General features: G+C 37.4%; 1 protein-coding gene across 1 annotated transcript in view; it reads right to left on the reverse strand.

Moving 5' to 3' along the window:
• pla2r1 (phospholipase A2 receptor 1) overlaps positions 1 to 19,313 on the reverse strand; it is a 43,164-nt gene extending 23,851 nt beyond the window's left edge. Inside the window, 9 exon segments of the mRNA XM_030162660.1 lie at positions 3,046 to 3,156; positions 3,293 to 3,456; positions 6,142 to 6,336; positions 6,650 to 6,799; positions 9,424 to 9,537; positions 10,857 to 11,021; positions 12,270 to 12,443; positions 12,816 to 13,196; positions 18,962 to 19,313. Coding sequence (XP_030018520.1) covers positions 3,046 to 3,156; positions 3,293 to 3,456; positions 6,142 to 6,336; positions 6,650 to 6,799; positions 9,424 to 9,537; positions 10,857 to 11,021; positions 12,270 to 12,443; positions 12,816 to 13,196; positions 18,962 to 19,103 — 1,596 coding nt within the window. The 5' untranslated portion in view covers positions 19,104 to 19,313.
• Positions 19,314 to 21,027: the final 1,714 nt, after the last annotated feature.

Raw genomic sequence — 21,027 nt, forward strand, 5'->3', positions numbered from 1 at the left:
TCTGTGGTATTTTTGTTTGAATTAATGCAATGTTTACTGCAAGTGTGTTACTAAACATTTTGAATGATAATAAGTACACATTATATTTTAATAATTGTAGTTATTATACAGGGTGATGCAATACCTCTACTGCATCCCATTGTTTCTAATTTAAAATTATTTATTATGGAATCAATGCCATAACTGAGGACAACCTTATTAAAGTGAACTCTTGGCTTTGGTTCCAAAAGTGGTGACATTAGTGAGGTCAAATTTTATTCATTTTATTAGTGTATGATAATAAAAAATTACACCTGTTTAACCCTGACCATATTTTCAGGGGAAAAACGCCTAAACAGACATACCCAAAGTAAATGAAGAATTACTTCACAATAATAAGGTTCATATGGATGTTCTTGGTGTCTATGGACATTTAGAGACCTTACAGAATCTATTCCCATTGTCTAAAATATTGTATCTACTACTATGCCTGAGTAAACTGTAACAAACTAAAAGAGAAATTAGAATTTTTTATCCTTGCCTGTTTTTTTTCGGCTGGATTGACGATGATATGCATAAATTAATTGTTCATGTCAGAGATTTTTAATAGCGTATATTTCACCCCACAAAGATTAAAAATCATGTTTGAACATTAAAGTTTGCACTAAAATACACTTTTGATGTACTTTTATTAACATTAAGGTCTAAACTTTGAGCAAAAGTTGAAAAAAACATCCATTGTCCTGATTTATTATATTTTTATAGTAGATGAATATTAATGTAATTTTTTCAGCCCACAGGTGGACTGATAGGGCTAAAGGGGCTTTAAGTGATTTGAAGCATTTGTGGTCTTAATTTTGCTCCAGCTTCTAGGGGGCAAAACTCTAGACCCTACCATTCTCCTGTTACCCCCCCCCCCCCCCTCCATTTTTTCTGGAATCCACCACTGAATGCTGAATGGATGTTGATGTAAGATGTTGATGAGCTGGGCATATTTGGAGCTATGGCTGCAGATGTCTCAGTGCATGTCTCAGCATGCAGCCGATCCACTGTATGAATAACATATGATAATGTATAAAAGGAAATCTGTGGGAGACAGTCTGGTCCTGGTGCAGCTGAACATCATTAATTACTGTATTGTTAACTGTCATTTCTAGTTGCTGTGCTTAAGCTTGTCTTCAGCTGTTAGCACAGACCACGCACAGCAGGCTTGACCAAATCCTTGACCCAGCACTGGCAGCTTCACATCAGGTAGGAGGGCCCCTGAGAAGAATTCCGTTTAGGGGCCCAGAGAGGTTAAGAGAGGTTCTGCTCAAAGTGCAAGTAAATTTGGGAGTTATTTTGGGGTTAAGGTTCAACCAGTGCAGTGGTTCTCAATCTTTTTCTGTCGGGCTCCCCTTTGGAGCACGAAAAATCTCCAAGCCCCCCTCAACCCCAACAACATTGTACCTGTGGTGCAATTATTACTTTTATTGAAAGAAACATCAATATCGTAAGAATACTTTTTGCTTTTCCTTGAATAATTTGTTGTGCAAATTAAAAATAACGTAGATTTTTGATTGAACAGTACAGATGAACTCAACAAGACTGCTCCCTGAGACATTATTTTTCAAAATAAAAATAGGAAATGTGTAATTATCTTACAACTATGACAATAAGGTATTTTTTTTTTTTTAGACCAACAAACACATTTTGGTAACAAAGATGAACATTTTAACAATATCAGTGGCTGCAATGAGCCCGTTTCTGTTGCACATCTCAGAACATCAAAGTGCAAACTGTACAAACTGTGCAAAAACAGAAACATTGCACATTTTTCTTTTCCAGTCCAGTCCTTGTCCACTCTCCAAACCTAAACTCTGTGTCTAGTCTAGTGACAGATCACCATGGCAGTAGATTTGTTTGTTGTACGTCCCTAAAATGAGTCCAGGGTGCTCCAATGCTAAAACATTAGTTCCACCTGCTACATGTTCGAACCTGAAGAAAAAATAAACACCTAGGAATGATCCCATGCCCTTTTTAGATTACTTTCAATCTTTACAAACGCTGCCTTCAGATTGATCTCTCACACCTCCACCCTACTCTGTTTTATTATTGTTTAGGTGTTGTTGTTTTTTGTTGTAATTTGTTCTGTCTACCAATTATTGTCACATTTGATACATCTAGGTAATGTCTAATATTTAAAAATAAACACAGGTATCTACAAGCTATGATTTTTTTTTTTTCTTTCTTTCTTTTATTTCCATTAGCTCAACTAGAAGCACTCGGAGAACGCAGACCTCTGCCAAGGCTGATCAGTGCCCCCCCCCGTGGGCCCCCCCATGCCAAGGAGGTTATGTTTTTGCCAGGGTTTGTTTGTTTGTTTGTCTGTCTGTCTGTTTGTCTGTCTGTTAGTGTGCAACATAACTCAAAAAGTTATGGACAGATTTTGATGAAATTTTCAGGGTTTGTTGGAAATGGGCCCCCCCGTGGGCCCCCCCACCCCCGATCACCACCAAAATTTAATCATTTCTTCCTTATCCCATTTCCAACAAACCCTGAAAATTTCATCAAAATCTGTCCATAACTTTTTGAGTTATGTTGCACACTAACGGACAGACAAACAGACAGACAAACAAACAAACAAACAAACAAACCCTGGCAAAGACATAACCTCCTTGGTGGAGGTAATTAATATTCTTGTACACCACAGATTTGATACTGCTTGTACTTATTTGATTTTCTACTGCTCAGAGACTGTTGTGATGTTCTTGTTTCTGCTGTTGCCCCTTCTCGGAGGGCCTTGGGGTTGGATTGGGAATGGGGAAAAATGATATAAAAAGGCAATGTGTAATGAATGCATTGTATTTATGCTCCTTTGTATGCTCTGTTACATTGCTCATAAAGCGATAAATTAAAAAAATAAAAGGAATGATCCCATGCCCCCCCGGCAAGCCTTCGTGCCCCCCCGGGGGGTGCCCGCCCCACTTTTTGAGAAACACTGAACCAGTGGAAGTCCATGCAATGTCCCTAAACACAATGTGTGTGTGATGTGAGAGAAAGCCTAAGCGGCATACATGTTCCTACCTCAGGACAACCTTCATCCCATATTCCAGAGTGAGGAGCAGGAGTCTGGCTTGTTTTTCTACATACAGCAGGCAGTCGCTCATCACAAGACGTTAAAAGCCAGGTACCATCCTGTAACAATGACACTTAAAGTATGAAACTGTTTGTACGTGCATTGAATTCAAGTCTAACAAGTGCAACAGGTATTTTCTAATGTATCTATTACCTCCCTGAAAGATTACATCTGAGGATTTTTTTTTTTTTTTACCTTAGTGCCAACTTTGACACAAAGAGTCGTATCAGTCAGGTTTTGAGGAGGATGATACTGGTGCCACAGTGTGAGCGTCAAAGGAGAGCCATCAGACCACTCTACAGTTGGCGACGATGGTTGTTTCCAGAGACCAATCCACACCTCCGAATTCTCCCCAGAAACTGTAAAACGTGATGATACATGAGGACGTTTTATTTATCGAACACAGAAAAAACATATCGAATGTCCTTGTAGAATTAACTAAGCTGTGCTCTCTAAATGTACAAATAAAGAGCTAAAATCATATTAAATCCCAATGTTAGAGGTGGATGGATGTGTTTTTTCAGAACATTGATTGTGAGTAACCAAGGAGACTGATAACTGATGCATGGAAAGTGACTGAACCTGAATTACACGGAAATGCCAACCATCCCATTCACATTTATGAAATCATGTGATGACACACCACAAAAAATGGACACTGAGAGAGAATGTAAACATGTTCTACATCCCTTTTTGCGTGTGCTATGTGTAATTATATGTACCAAAAACCCCAATAAAAAGAGTTCTTAACCCATAAAGACCCAGCGCTACTTTTGTGTCAGTTCTTAAGTGAAATTTTCTCTATATTTAACCTTTCTTAAGCATTTTAATCACCATTTATTACATTATTATCCTTTGTATTTTGCATTTCATCAGTATAAATCAGGTATTTTCCTGTATTTAATTTACTAATCATGAAGATGCTCATAAAGCGTCAGATTAACGTTCAGTGTTATTATATCAAAAACAGAGAAAACTGCAGAAAAAGTGACTTTATCAGTAAAATTTATCATTAACTGCACATAAACCAAGCATTTCCATCCACTGCCATTGATCCAACTCAATGGGTTTTACTGGTGAATCAATGTTGTAGAAGATGACGGTGTTTCCATGTTTCACTATGGAGCCTCTGAACATCCAAATGGGTCATATCTGATGACTATGATAAGGCAATAAAATGCATTTTACACCAATTATTTACATGTATTGATAGGATTAGTGGATCAACAGGTATTAAACAGTTTACATCAGTAGATGGTTTTGGTCCGTGATAAATGTTTGGGTCTTTATGGGTTAAAAATTCTTTGTGCTTACTGCGAAACCAAAGAAAGTAAGTGCAATTTAACAATATTTCAGCAATACTTAAATCATCTCTCAGTGTTGACAGTGATGCTGTGTAACTAATAAAGCAGTGGGTGGGAAATTTACCAAAGAGAACTGAGTACAGACAGGAAGAGGCATGAGTATCATAGCTAAAGTAGTCCAATTTTAACCCATAAAAACCCAAACATCAGGGACCAAAATCATCTACGGATCTAAACTGTTTAATACCTGTTGAACCACTAATTCTATGAATCCATGTAAATGATTAGTGTAAAATGCAGTTTGTCATCTTTTCATGCTCATCAGATATGACCCATTTGGACGTTCAGAGGCTCTGTAGTGAACGTGGAAACACCGTCATCTTCTACAACATTGATTCACCAGTAAAACCCATGGAGTTAGATCAACAACAGTGGATGGAGAAGCTTGGTTTATGTCTAGTTAATGATATATTTTACTGAAAAAGTCTCTTTTTCTTCAATTTTTTTCTGTTTTTCTTATAATAACCTTTGACTTTAATTTTAGCTTTTGTGGACATCTACAGGATCAGTGAATTAAATATAGGAAAATATATGATTTTTACTGGGGAAAAAAAGCTAAATACAGAGGATAATATTAGAATAAATGATGATAAATCACTTATGAAAGGATAAAAATAGAGAAAAATTCATTTGGGAACTGAAAGTAGCACTATGTCTTTCTGGGTTAAAATCACTTATTTTATTGGATACTGGATTTAACTCTTTCATGCACGAATTATGAGAACCTTAATCAAGATTTTTTTCCTGAGTGTTTTTATTCCTCTTTAGGCATGAAAAAACAATGCAATTGAAAATTTTCTCATGAAAAATAAATAAATTAAATAAATAAATAAACAAACAAAAACTATATAAAAAACAAAAAATAAAGTTAAAAAAAAGACATACTACTACTACTAATAATAATAAAAATGATCTTATGAACCTATTTTACATGAAGTTGCAAAAATGTCCATTCAGCTGGACACCTTGCATTTAATTTTTGAAATGAAGAAACATGTATTTACATATAAATTGTGTGAAAACTGTGTGTGTGTGTGTGGGGGGGGGGTCTTGCAGTTCTGAGGGTGAGAGTATGTTCAGGGGAGATCTACATAATGTTACCAATTCATGTCAGAAAAGATATGTAGTGTCTTAAAACTTTAATACAGATATGTGCAAAAACAAACAAACAAACTAACAAAAAAATCCATGAATATATAAGAGAACAGCTGTAGAATAGCTGTCCACTGCAGTGACCAGTATACATGACAGGCTTAAAAACACTACTAATAATCATTAAAACTATCCCTCAATCTTATTTATTTAGTATTTGTTTTGGGCAGCACAAAAAACAAAACTTATATGTGTACAAGGAACTAATAGCAGAGAAAATACATTAATTGTTATTGCCATGTACACTTGTAATAACAAAATAAATTCAATATGTATTGCTCGAAAAGGAGAGGAAAGAAGAAAACTTATTAAAACCCCATCCCACCACTCATTTATACAATATAACACATTACTTTTGCTTCCTTAATGATAGTGTTACATCTGTTTAGAGTATCAATAATGTAAACAACATAGTAAACAGATGAGGAAACTGATGAATATTACACACAGTGACTACCTAATTCATAGTCTGCATAACAGCATAGTCTGCATAACCTTTAACAATGTCTTCTAGTTTCTTCTACTTACAGTTGGCTAGGAGGTTGAGTAACATTTCCACTTCAGACAGGGACCGGAGGCTGATGAGGTTCGCTCCCTGAGAACTACAGGCCCAGGAAGACTCCTCCCATGTTCCTGCCTCTGCTTCTGGTATTACCCGGTGGCAGAATCCATTATGAGGCCACCAGTCATTATCACACACTGTATGAATGTACTGCCAATTTTCTGTAAGAGAAATAAATTAGAAGAGAAAAGGAGAGGAGAGGAGAGACCAGAATAATACATTTATACAACGGCAGGCATTGTTTCGGTCAAACCGCCAAGAGCTCAGTCAAGATGAAGGTCGGGAGTTCAGTCCCCAGGTGCAGTGCAGCTGTTCAGGCCAACAGCTACCCGGGCTATAAAGGCTTTGTGAACACTTTGTGCACTCATTAGTCATTCTCCACACAGTCTAGCACATCTCTACAGACACAGCGAGGCAGTGTGCGTGTCAGGTGATACTGCGGCGGATCGTACGTGTGTGCACATGCTCTCTCACCCAGTGGCTCGGCTGTCCGGGTGTCATTCGGCGTCTTTTTGCAGATATAAGGCAGAGCCGACTCACAGGAAAGACCCTGCCAGTGACCCTCATAGGCTGAGTTGTACACTCCACATTGCCTGTTGTCCTGAAGTGGGCTTGAAGGCAGAGCTGATGTCGACACAGTGATGGAAATAATGAAGTTTTAATTAACAGATTATTATCCAGTGCACAGGTTTCAAATTGGTAATGTCCGACTGTCATCTGGATTCATCAACTAAAACATGTATTTACTTTAATACACTGTTGCCCATAAAGTTGGAATACATTTGTTTTGACACACATTCCTCTTCTTAATCCTATTTATACACATCAGTAATCACATTTGATCAAGTGGCATGATTACACACTGAGTCCCAGATACACTTTATCAAGAATAAATCACAAACATTTCATGAGAAAACAAAAATATTTCATTGCAACTTTATGAGCAAAAGTGTATTTATATATTTATATTGTCCTATATTTTCTTGTACTGTTTTCATACTAGTGTTTAATTTGGTCCAATGGTTGTGGGAGTCTTTGCATACTGTCCACACAGGTAAACTGAATACACTAAAGTAATTCCATATCAAATCACTGAACCCTCCCAGCTCATATGTCATAGATGTTCTTGATAAAAATTAGGATGAAAGTTTCTCTCAGGTTCACCCTGCAAACCTGTAAACCTCAACGCCAAATCCATTTTAGTTGTGAATTTTTCAAGTTTTGCCTTGGACCTAAATTCTGTAATTAGTGCATAAATTCTACACCACACGACTGGCTTGAATTTCTATGAATTTGATTAAAATACACTATATTGCCAAAAGTATTGTCTCCCCCATCCAAATAATCAGAATCAGGTGTTCCAATCCCTTCCATGGCCACAGGTGTATAAAATCCAGCACCTAGGCATGCAGACTGCTTTTACAGACATTTGTGACAGAATGGGTCGCTCTCCGGAGCTCAGTGAATTCCAGCGTGGAACTGTGATAGGATGCCACCTGTGCAACAAATCCAGTGGTGAAATTTCCTCGCTCCTAAATATTCCACAGTCAACTGTCAGCTGGATTATAAGAAAGTGGAAGTGTTTGGGAACGACAGCAACTCAGCCACAAAGTGGTAGGCCACGGAAACTGACGGAGCGGGGTCAGCGGATGCTGAGGCGCATAGTGTGAAGAGGTCGCCAACTTTCTGCAGAGTCAATGGCTACAGACCTCCAAACTTCATGTGGTCTTCAGATTAGCTCCAGAACAGTGCACAGAGAGCTTCATGGAATGGGTTTCCATGGCCGAGCAGCTGCATCCAAGCCATACATCACCAAGTGCAATGCAAAGCACCGGATGCAGTGGTGTAAAGCACGCTGCCACTGGACTGTAGAGCAGGGGAGGAGCCTTCTCTGGACTGACCAATCGCGCTTCTCCATCTGGCAATCTGATGGATGGGTCTGGGTTTGGCGGTCGCCAGGAGAACGATACTTGTGGGACCGCATTGTGCCAAGTGCAAAATTTGGTGGAGGGGGGATTATGGTGTGGGGTTGTTTTTCAGGAGCTGGGCTCGGCCCCTTAGTTCCAGTGAAAGGAACTGGGAATGCTTCAGCAGACCAAGACATTTTGGACAATTCCATGCTCCCAACTTTGTCGGAACAGTTTGGAGCCGGCCCCTTCCTCTTCCAACATGACTGTGCACCAGTGCACAAAGCAAGGTCCATAAAGACATGGATGACAGAGTCTGGTGTGGATGAACTGGACTGGCCTGCACACAGTCCTGACCTCAACCACATAGAACACCTTTGGATGAATTAGAGCGCAGACTGAGAGCCAGGCCTTCTGTCCAACATCAGTGTGTGACCTCACAAATGCGCTTCTGGAAGAATGGTCCAAAATTCCCATGAAAACACTCCTGAACCTTTTGGACAGCCTTCCCAGAAGAGTTGAAGCTGTTATAGCTGCAAAGGGTGGAGCCACGTCATATTGAACCCCATAGACTAGGAATGGGATGGCACTGAAATTCATATGCAAATCAAGGCAGGTGAGCAAATACTTTTGGCAATATAGTGTATGTACTCAACATCCAAGAAACCAGTGTAAGAGTACATCACAACCTATAATAACATGAACAGTTGTTTCTGAAATCAAATTAAAAAACATAGCTGATTTGCTACCTGAATAAGAAATACATATTTCCACTGCTTTTCATTTTCTTGGGGCCAAATATGTATTCTCCCTAGCATTAATATACTTCTTTCATATAAAGAAGTTGTTTGGTCCTGCATTAAAAACAGAGCATCTACAGACTGTATCTTTTCCTGATAATTGGATAAAAGATAATTGGACTGTACACTAACATTACCAGAGTCATATTAATACATTCAACAACCAAACTCATGTTGCACGCATGTTCACCAGAACCAAAACCTGGTTAAAGACAAAACACAACTGTTCACATCTGTAAATATTGTGTATATTGCTTGGGAGAGTGAGTGAGTGAGTGAGTGAGTGAGTGAGTGAGTGAGTGAGTGAGTGAGTGAGTGAATGAGTGCCTCATATATAAATGCAATACTGGATTATTGAATTGTATGGTATGACTGTTTTAAATGATGTATATTTTATATTTATTACATTCTTCAGAATAAGCACTAGCTATAAACTCTATATGCATCACATCAGCTGCAAACTTGTAACTATGTTTGATTGCATTGTCCCTGTCAAATAAATAAATAAATAAAAATAAATAGAGACAGACTAAATAAATACCTGTGGTGAAGTTGACCAGTGACAGAGGTGCACTGTCAGACCACTGCCAACCCCGACCATCCTTCAGGTGGTTCAGTCCAATCCACACCATCGCTCCTACAGTCGCCAGTCGATCTAATGTGGAAATGTTACTGGTTATATGCAGCAGGTTGGGCTAATTACATTGGTCAACAACAAATTTATTGTTTAAGTTTTTTGAGCTGATTTAGGATAATTTTGGTGTGCTGAATCCAAAAAATCACATTCATTTTACTCAATCAGGTCAACTTTCTGAACTATGCTACATATTGGCTTTTTAACATTTTTGCTTACATTTATGAGCATTTTCACATCATATGATACTAAATTCTTTCATATTTCTTGCAAGAAACGAGTTCTGAAGATTTTACTTTTGCCAATTTATGATTAATGTTTTTTTTAATATTACAGGTGAATGAAATGGCTTCGACTAGAAAATCTTGCAAAAATAAGCCTGACGTATTCTGCTACATCTGCGGTGAATACACCATTGTACCTAACAGGAATCCTATTAGAAAATGATTTTTTTTCTCTTAAAACCTATTTTGGGTGAGAACTATACAAAAATCAACTGATAAAGTCACAAAAATGTAATCAATTTTGTGAGAAGATCAAATTTTTCAAAATGAAATTAGCAAAAAAACCTGACCTGATTGAGAAAAACAGATGTCATTTTTGGATTTAGCGGTGCAAAATGGTCCTAATTCAGTTGAAAAAACCTAGACAACTTGCAAAAAACATTTTTTTGTAACCCAGTGTTATTAATACCTGTACTGGCAGCAGCAGTTCTAGTTCTTAACAGTTATAGTTCAGTCTGCTGTGCATCCATGTGCCCTCCCCCAGTCTCGCTCTCTTCCTTTAACCCTCTCTCTTTAACCCCAACTGGTCAAAGCAGATGACCATCCCCCAAGAGCCAGGGTCTGCTCCAGGTTTCTGTCTGTTAGAAGGAAGTTTTTCCTGCCACTGCCATTGAGTGTTTGCTCCTGAAGCATTCTATTGGCATCTGTGAATTTGCATAAGAGTCTAGTTTAGACCAGCTCTAAATGTAAAGTGTCATTAGATAACATTTGTTATGATGTGGCACTATATAAATAAAATTTGATTGTTTGATTGATTGAGGTTTCACATGCTGCTTTGGCATTTAATACCACTTCAGACTGTAGACAATAATAAAATGAACAGAGTGAGAGAGAAAAACACATTACTGAAAGAGAAAGAATACAATAAACAATAAATTACCTTTTTGACAGTTACTAAAACAGCAGCGAACTCAACACTATCACAATACAAGTGTCATCATGGTCAAAACATTTCAGTGTCACCCTCACATGTACTGCTGTTGTAAACACATACCGTACTGCGCTCGCATTAAGCGGCGTTTTAGTCCCTGGATGTGTCTCCTGCCAGAGGCCTACCTCTGATGTACCTGTGCTCTGACAGGCTGGTGATGCTGAGCAGGTTTCCTCCTTGAGCTTGGCAGGTCGACAGGGCCTGACTCCAGGTGAGGATGGTGTACAAGTTGAACTGGTAACATGCACGCAGCTCCTGGTTGGACTCCCAGAAAGGGTCACAGCTGGTATCTGGAAATACAGCAAAAATGAAAAGGCACACATTATTTCCACCCAGCTATCTGCAGTCAACCATGTTATTTACACCTCAATGTCTTGCTTCAATGATATGTAACACTTGAATTTTGTACCTTGAACTTCTCAACCTCATGAAAGACTAAGCTTACATCTCACCAAATAGTGACTGAAAACTGAAAAAAACAAAAAACAAAACAACTCAACTGATCCATGTATCTAGTACATTACATTACGTCATTTCTGTGAGCGTGCTTAAGGATGTAAACAGCCACTTTGTGTTTATTTAACCCTTTCATGCATACTGGTCACTACAGTGGACAGTTATTCTCCAGCTGTTCTCCTGTATATTTATGGGTTTTGTTGTTTTAATTCCATATCAGCCGACACAGTGGACACTTATGTACCATCCCATAATACAATGTAATTCATACCATTACTGTAACTTTGCTGTTCTTGATAAACCTGATCTGCAGTAATGCATTAAATCAATTGCTAATTGTTATTCGACTGTAATTAACAGTTTTCTTAATCAAAAAGGGTTTTTTTTTTTCATATTGTCTGCATGAAGTTACTAATAACTAGTATTAGAGTATGTTAAAATGTGAGAAAACATCAGATTAGCTGCATGAAAAATGTTTTTATTTCATAGTTTTCACACAGTTTATCACTTTCTGATGATGGGTTTTAAATACATGGTTTTATTGGGTCAAAAATTAAACACGTGGTGTCCAGCTGAATGGACATTTTTGTAACTCGATGAAAAATAGATTGATAAAAAACATTTCAATTGCGTTGTTGTTGTTGTTGTTCTTTTAGTTTTTCATGCCCAAACAGGAATAAAAACACTCAGGAAAAAAACTCAACTAAGGTTCTCATAATTCATACATGAAAGGGTTAACTAAACACAGCAGGTTTACCTACACAGAACATCTGTGTGTCCAGATGTGACATATAGTTTAATGTACTGAAAGCCTTTAACAATTACAATAGTATTATAAGACCAAAAGTATGCAGACAGACAAAAACATTCACTGATGTATAGTACTTAAATGTGTCATTCAAAAACCATGAACATTAATACACCGCTTTAACAGCCTCAGCTTTTGTATCCTAGCTCTAGGACACAAAACTCCCATTCAGCCTCCTGACTGCCATTAGTAGTTCTCTGTGCAGACCAGTCTCATTGCATATAATTTTAATAAAAGCTCCTTTTATTCTGCAGTTTCCAGGTGTACATTTTACCTGGAACTGGACAGAAGCCCCATCGTTCTGCATCATCATAGCGAGTGGTGGTGGCACACCAGTGCAGGTGATCCTCCCGGCCTTCAGTTGTGCACTCTGAGTACCATTTGTTGTTGTACTTAAAGGGCATGGCACAGGGCATACCATGTGCATTTCCCAACAAAGTATGGATATCTGAAAACAGGACATAGGACATTTATTTATTTCTACGCGCATTGCTTACGATGTATTTATTTATTCATTTATTTTATTTTTTTGTTATACTTGTTTATGACTTATTTCCTTCATCTATCTATCTATCTATCTATCTATCTATCTATCTATCTATCTATCTATCTATCTATCTATCTATCTATCTATCTATCTATCTATCCATCCATCCATCCATCCATCCATCCATCCATCCATCCATCCATCCATCCATCCATCCATCCATCCATCCATCCATCAAGTAGATTAATAAAATAATTATGATGTATCAAGCCACTAGTTGTTTCTTCAAATTGCTGTAAAACTCAACGTCACAGCTTTTATTGTAGTGCTCACCTTCATACGGGTATGAGCAGGGTCCTTCTCTGGGAGTGTTATACCTTTTCCAGGTATGATGGGAGTTTTTCTTGACCACCACTAAGCGTCCGGCCACATTCACCCTCCACTGGGACGCCCCGTGCAGGATGTTTCCGCTGCAGCGCCACCACAGCAGAGGGAGAGCGGTGTCACACTCGAACATGCCGAGGGGCTGCGTTGTGTCCGAAACGTTCAGGCCCAGACACATGCTGGTGCCCAGATTGAAGAGGCGATGTCTCGACACCCACTTCCACAGCATGCGACGGGTGGGCCGCTCACAGTCCTCCAACACCAGGTTGGAGTGATCCACTTTGATGCAGCGTTTCAACTGCTCACTCTCCAGGATAAAAAGACTCTTTTCTGAAAGGAGATGAATGAGAGACAAGAGGAAGAGGATGAGCCGAAGAAAGGCAGAACAGATGTGGGACAAAGGGGAGACGGGGACGAGACATGGGAAATGAACTGATGTGAAGGCAAAACATCAAGACAGATGGAGGGATGAATCTGCCCTGTATGAGTAAAAAATGTGCATAAATACAAAGTACTAGCAAACACCACCTCAGTAGGATGTAAAATGTCAGACAATTTTGCTGCCAGCGTTTTCCAAACCAGAGAATTTTCACACCTCCCTCTTCTTCACATGAAAAAAAATGAAGCAATATTCCGTGGGGGAGTTTTTTTTTTCTTTCAAAATGAGAAGAGTCTTTGTGTAACTGGATCCTCAAACGAAACAGAGGATGTATACATTGGTGTACAGTATATGCACAAATGTTTGGACAGAAAGAGTCAGAAACATGTGAAGCAACTAGCGCTTCCTTCATGTCACTAATACATACTGGAGAGGAAAAACAGAGCACGGAGACGAAAAATAAATGATCATGTTACCTGCATGGAATTTCCTTTCCAAAGACTTTTCACTATAAATGTGTGTTGGTATGCACAAATAGTGAATGGGATGTGTTTCAAGTATTGGGTAAATATTAGGTGGAAACATTATTAGGGGGTGTGCTTTCCAAATATTCTACCTCAGTTCTATGTGTTTATAGTACAATATACTTTACCGTAAAGTGATTAAACCCCTGAGTGTTTTGTTTTTTAGTAATTCAGCGAATACCATGGTCATGCACATGTCTGTTCTATTTAAAGCAGTAAATCCTGTTATTTGAAGGTCATACATGACAAGCTGTCACTGATGTTTATATTCGCACATTGTCTTTCCAGAGATGAGTCAAGTACTAATCTCACTGAACGTGCAATGACGTACCAGCAGTTTTTTGACATTTTTGCCTGAGAAATTCATTATCCGTAAAATTAAAAGCAGAGGTTTCAGCACTTCTTCCTAGAACTGTTTGCACATTAATCCTCAAAGCCCTAAACACTCACCGGAGACCAAAAAGCATCTATTGATTTTAAATATTTAGGAAATTTTGAGCCACTAATTATATCAACACACTGAAATAATTCAAGTAAAATGCAGTTTTTAAGCTTTTCAGTGTCATCAGGTAGGACTTATTTGGCTTTTTAGTGAACATGGAAACACTGTCGTCTTCTGCAACATTGATTCACAAGTAAAACCATACAGTTTGACAAAAGACAGTGGTTTTAGATGCTTGTTTTATGTTTAGTTAATGATATATTTTCTTTAAAAACTCAATTTTTCTTCAGTTTTCTGTTTTGATAAAATAATCTTTGACTGATTGATTGATTCATTGATTGATGTATTTATTTCGAATATGAATGTCAAAACAAAAGAAAATAAATAAAATACTTAAACATAAGACATAATACATATTCGAAAAGGAGTGAGAGGAAGTAAAACTTATAAACTCCCACCACTTCTCCTTATATAATTAATAACAATAATAACCTTCCTAGTCTTAGCATATCTATACTATATACTATATAATATGCCTGATACTTAATATAAATAATTTGGTTTCTGGCTTTATATTATTATGAACTAATATAATATCATTTACATAAACACATAATACAACAACACATATATGTAAATACATATTCATACACAGATCCATACACACACATATACACATACATACACATATACCTAATCTTGGAATTTACTCTGAGCTTTTATGCTCATCTACATGATCAATAAATGAAATACTTGATTTTCACTGAAAAATGCAAAATGTAGAAGATAATAAATGGCAATAAATCACTTAAATGTGAAGAAAAACTTATTTGGAGGTCACAAAAAAGTAGTTGTAAACTACACAGTAAATCAGTAACCTCATGTCATTTCAGGTTACTTCGCCTATAGTGAGTTACTCCTTTTATTGCATTAATCTAATTTGTTTTATTACTTTATTCATTTATTTCTTTACTAATATAATTTGGCTTAAAAGTTTGAGATCACATGAGCAGGGTATGTTTCATTAAGCTTCTGATTTGGACATTTCTTTGCAAACAGACAATAACTGAGTGTCTATAGAAGGGGTGTCAAACTCATTTTAGTTCAGGGGCCTCAGTCACCCCAATATGATCTCAAGTGGGCTGGACTAGTAAAATAATACCAGTGAAAAAAGTAAAATTACATTACATTAATGTTTATATCTACATTGTTTCCTTAAAAATCTGAATAACGTGAACAACTTGAAATGTCTTAAGAAAAGCAAGTGCAGTTTTAACAATATTCTGCCTCGGTTTATCAGTTTATCATTTACACATGTGCATTACAACTTACATTACAATTACAAATACACAAAAAATTTAGTAACAGGTATAAAATTGATGAAATTGCATTTACTTTTCTGAAGACATTTCATGTTGTTCATATTCCTTCAGGTTATTCGCATTTTTTTGTAAAAGGATAGTTTGTTAATGTAAACATTTTCATGTAATTTTATGTTTTTGCACTAAAACAAAGATAAAATCTGCAGTTGTCATCATTTAAAGGTTATTATAACAGTATTTTTCTAGTCTGACCCAGTTGAGATCTGATTGGTTTATGTGTATGTATGGAACCTGAAATAACATGATTTTTACACTATTGATTAATATCTTCAGTGTAATTTTTGCATTTCACAAATTCATCCTACGGGCCAGAATGGACCCTTTGGTGGGCTGGATTTGGCCCCTGGCCCGCATGTTTGACACCTGTGGTCTATAGGTAATGTGTAGTGATGAGACTTTTGGTTCTTTGAAGGGAGTCGTTCAATCAAGAGTCGTTCACTGAAAAGAGTTGTTCAAAAGACTGACTCTTTTATGTTTTTTGCATTATTTTGAAACACCAATGTTTTAATGACTAAATAGGCTACATGTGATGACTGACATTACATTTTAAAGGTGTTTAATTGGCACGGCAGTAAATATTATCTTAAAAAAAGAATAGTTAGTTAAAATGTGTGGGCTAAATACATGATATGAGAGGTGACATTAGGCAAATGCTGGAATTTGACAAAAAAAAAAGCATCACGGTACATTATGTGGACTAGTCTGTAGTAGTGATGTGACGTTCACAAACGAATCGAATCTTTTGAATGGCTCTTTGAAATGAACGATGGGAACCGAGTCTTTGTAAAGAGCCGTTCATTTTTTTATTTTTATTTTTTTTAAGGAGGGAATGTCTGATTGCCTGTCAATTTAGCGTCACTGGGGAGGCACTGGCTTTATATACAGAGTAGAAGTGAGAAAACTCCTGATGTGGTATCATTTTGATATTTACATTAGAGATATCAGGTATTTTGCAATGTTACTTGAAGTATTTTATTTGCACTGCAGGTTTTTTTTAGGTATTTAAGTACTGTAATTGTAGTGATTAATCACTGTTGTGTTTTGTGCAATTTTTTCTGTATGTTCACACAAATTTATTGTTCTTGTTTTGAGGAGAATTAAATGTTATTTCATTAGAAACTGTTTTATTTTCTTCTTCATTTTTAGGCTACAGACTAATCCACATAATGTACCGTGATGTTTTTTTTTGTCAAATTCCAGCATTTGTCTAATGTCACCTCTCATGTCATGGATTTAGCCCAAACATTTCAACTAACTATTCTTTTTTACGGTAAGATAATATTTACTCCCATGCCAATTAAACACCTTTAAAATGTAATGTCAATCATCACATGTAGCCTATTTAGTCATTAAAACATTGGTGTTCCAAAATAATGCAAAAAACGTAAAAGAACCAGTCTTTTGAACGACTCTTTTCAGTGAACGGCTCCCGATTGAACAGCTCCCTTCAAAGAACCAAAAGTCCCGTCACTAGTCTGTAGCCGACACCAACTGCACTCCCAGTCATCATTGCCCATTTTTCTGACACCTTTGCTTGTGTATCCTCTTCCATTTGGACATTTTACCAGGGAATGTCTCACACTACTTTTTTTTTTTTTTTTTTTTTCCTACTTGTCTTGTCCAGCGTCCTAACAGCAGAATGGTAGTCTGGTTCCTTTTGGTGCTGAACAAATTTGCTTTGCCAAGGGTAACTTCATAAAGTATATGAAGCGCCCTTTGATATTCTACTGTGTTTATTATGAGTTTTGCTGAACCACATTTCGATGCCGGACCTGACATGGGGGGTGGGGGGGTAGAAGAAGGGGAGAGAATAAGACTGAAGAAGCTGGCAAAGACCCTCACAAGAAAGTATCAACAATACAAACAGTAACAACCATAGTGATAATTAGAATGGCAACAGTAACTACAACCAGAACTGAGTAAACTGGGCAGAAGAGAGAGAAAAAAAAAACAAAACAAACAAAACTACAAAAAAAACAAAAAAAAACAAAAACGCAACGACTTTTCGACCATGCAAAATTCAGACTTCTATGTGTTTGGAGATAGATTCTGTCCATTTGAATGTTTTATTTTGTTTTTTGTTTTTTTTGCATGTTCGAAATAAATAAATACATAAAAATAATAAAATAAATTAAAACCACAAGCGGTGTTAAGGTCCTCGCCCTCCCGACGTGACCGCCGAGGCCACCGACAGTGAGAGGACACCGTATCGTGAGCTCAATCTGACATTCAACGAGATAAGCACAGTTTTATACTTCTGAAAATTAACACTTCATCACAAGCTTGTCACAGCCACACCCAACATTTGATCAAAAATGCAGGTGATAAGTTTTGAGCACACGTGTGTAGGTGATTTTCACCCAGTTTGGTCCAAATTGGATGTAAACTCTAGGAGGAGATGATGAAAGTATGAGAAGTGGGATTTTACAGGCCCACACTACCATCCAATATGGCTGACTTCCTGTTGGGTTTAGAGTGGGGCCGTAATGTAATTTTTTACTTGTCCTACCATGGGCTATGTCTGGACCAAGTTTCATGTTTTTACGATGAAAAAAATTTTGGGAGGGCTCCCATCCGCATAATGTATTTTGATTTTTGTGGGGGCGCTACCGAGTCATTTTGCTAAAAATTTTTTTGGCGACTTCAAATAAAAAAAAATTTCACCGGACTTGAATTTTTGGTCAAATAAAATTGACTTTTCGTTAACATTCAGGGGGTCAAATTTGCATTCAAAGTGGCGAAAGTAAAATAATAATAATTTTTAAAAAATAAATAAATAACGGAACCATGCGATTTTAATATGTCCTCGCCGACATGTATGTCTGGGCTCGGGCCTAAATAAATAAATACATAAGACCTATGAAATGATGAATATAAGAAAGCATGAACAAAATATCGTATACCACGTTCACACAAATAATACCTATAACAAATCAATCAGACAGCAATCAAACACTCCCTCCTTAAAAAAAAAAAAAATAATAATAATAATAATAATAATGAACGACTCTTTACAAAGACTCGGTTCCCATCGTTCATTTCAAAGAGCCGTTCAAAAGATTCGATTCGTTCGTCAACGTCACATCACTAGTTTCTATACAGAGGGAGTAAGAGTTGGACTTAAATCACACTCACTTCAGTCACAACACAGTCTGTCTGGGCTCAAAGCAGTTTGCTGGAGGCCAGTGTTTGTCCTGGTGGGTCTCAGTCCTTCAGTACATTTAACTTTTGTAACTTGAACCTAAAGTTTAACTGGTGTTTTCATGTGCAGTAGTTCCACAGCACACACACACACACACACACACACACACACACACACACACACACACACACACACACACACACACAGCAGCTACACTCTGACTTACTGTAAAACTCCACAAGCTGTCTTTTCTCCAGGACTTCATCGTCTTCTTCGGTGACACACAAACTGCTTTTCGCCAACAACACAAGGCAGACGACGGCCACGGCACACACGGAGTCCACGGCACCAGGACACCGGAGGAACATTTCGACGGCGGGATGCGGTGTTTGACTGCAAATGTCCGCACATTCCGAGACTCCGAGTCCAGAGTATTTTGGGCTGGTTGTTTTTTTTCCCTCATACAAAACTTTGGCCGAGTTAGTTTTTCAGTGGGGGACCAGCGACGTCACGTCTGACGGAGGAGCTGAAGCTGCTCTCCGGTCTGCAGGATGTGTTCACACCGACAGGCCCGGAGAGAAGAGACCCAGACCAGGACCAGGACCCGAACCACAGACAGACAGAGAGGGAGACAGGCAGGGAGGCAGGACATGACCAAGAACCGAACCACAGGCAGACAGATGGACAGACACACACACACACAGACAGACAGACAGGGAGGCAGGCAGACACAGACAGACAGACAGACAGACAGACAGATAGATAGATAGATAGATAGATAGATAGATAGATAGATAGATAGATAGATAGATAGATAGATAGATAGATAGATAGATATGCTCACATCATATGTGCATGTTTGTGTGTAGATGCTTTACATTTTGCACAAACCCAAAACTGTTATCTCATATTTTCTGAGTCGGAATGCAGTCATTTAATAACACTGGTCAACAACAAATTTATTGTTTAAGTTTTTTGAGCTGATTTAAGATAATTTTGGTGTGCTGGATCCAAAAATCACATTCATTTTGCTCAATCAGGTCAGCTTTCTGAACTATGCTACATATTGGCTTTTTAACATTTTTGCTTACATTTATGGGCATTTTCACATCATATGATTCAAAATTCTTTCATATTTCCTGCAATAAATGAGTTCTGAAGATTTTACTTTTGCCAATTTATGATTAATGTTTTTTTTTTAATATTACAGGTGAATGAAATGGCTTCGACTAGAAGATCTTGCAAAAATAAGCCTGACGTATTCTGCTACATCTGCGGTGAATACACCATTGTACCTAACAGGAATCAAGTCACAAGTTTCATAAAGTGTGCTTACCAATCTTATTTTGGTATTAAACTTGGTGACCAAGATAAAGTTTGGGCGCAGATTGTGAGAAGATCTAATTTTTCAAAATCAAATTAGCAATAAAACCTGGCCTGATTGAGAAAAACAGATGTCATTTTTGGATTTAGCGGTGCAAAATGGTCCTAATTCAGTAGAAAAAACCTAGACAACTGGCAAAAAACATTTTTTTGTAACCCAGTGTTACCCACAACTTAATTTAGGAACGTTACCACTACATCTACAATATAAATGAAAGTATTACAGCTTTCACTGTTGTAATGAAAGCAAAATGTAGTTTCATTAACTAGTATATTGATCAAATCAATCTCTGTATTAGAGGGTCACCCACTGGTTAGAACTGACTACAGTGTAGATGACTGATGATCAATTCAGTGTTTTTTGTTGTTTTAAGGAGACAACAAAACATCTACATTTTCTGATTCCAGGCTCTGACTGTGTTTGTTTTCTGGATTCTTTCCTCATCTATGAGAGTAAACTGAATATCTTTGATTCTGGACCAAACAAGAGGTCCACAACCCATTTGAGGATGACATCTTAGGCTCTGGCAGACTGTTTTTCACTTTAACCTCCTCAGACCCAGCTATGGGTTTTCTGTCCACATTTGTGGACAAGAGTTTCACAACTTTATACAAAAAAAAAAAAAAAAAAAAAAAAAGAAAACTGTCCATCACAAAGGACATTCCATAACATTTTTAAAAACTGCATCTGAAAAAACTGTTGCACCATGATGTTTCCAATGTAGGCACTTATTTAATTAAAAACAAAAAAAGCTGGTACTTTTGCTGACATTTCCTGGGTCTGAGGAGGATATTCTGACCCTTCATTGAAATTAATCAACAGATTCATCAACAATGAAAGTCATTTTTAGTTACAGTTCAACTCCTAATACTTCATTAAATACAATTACTAAAAGCATAGTTACACAA

This window comes from Sphaeramia orbicularis, chromosome 3 (genome assembly GCF_902148855.1).
Source record: "Sphaeramia orbicularis chromosome 3, fSphaOr1.1, whole genome shotgun sequence".
In the NCBI taxonomy this organism is placed as follows: domain Eukaryota; kingdom Metazoa; phylum Chordata; class Actinopteri; order Kurtiformes; family Apogonidae; genus Sphaeramia; species Sphaeramia orbicularis.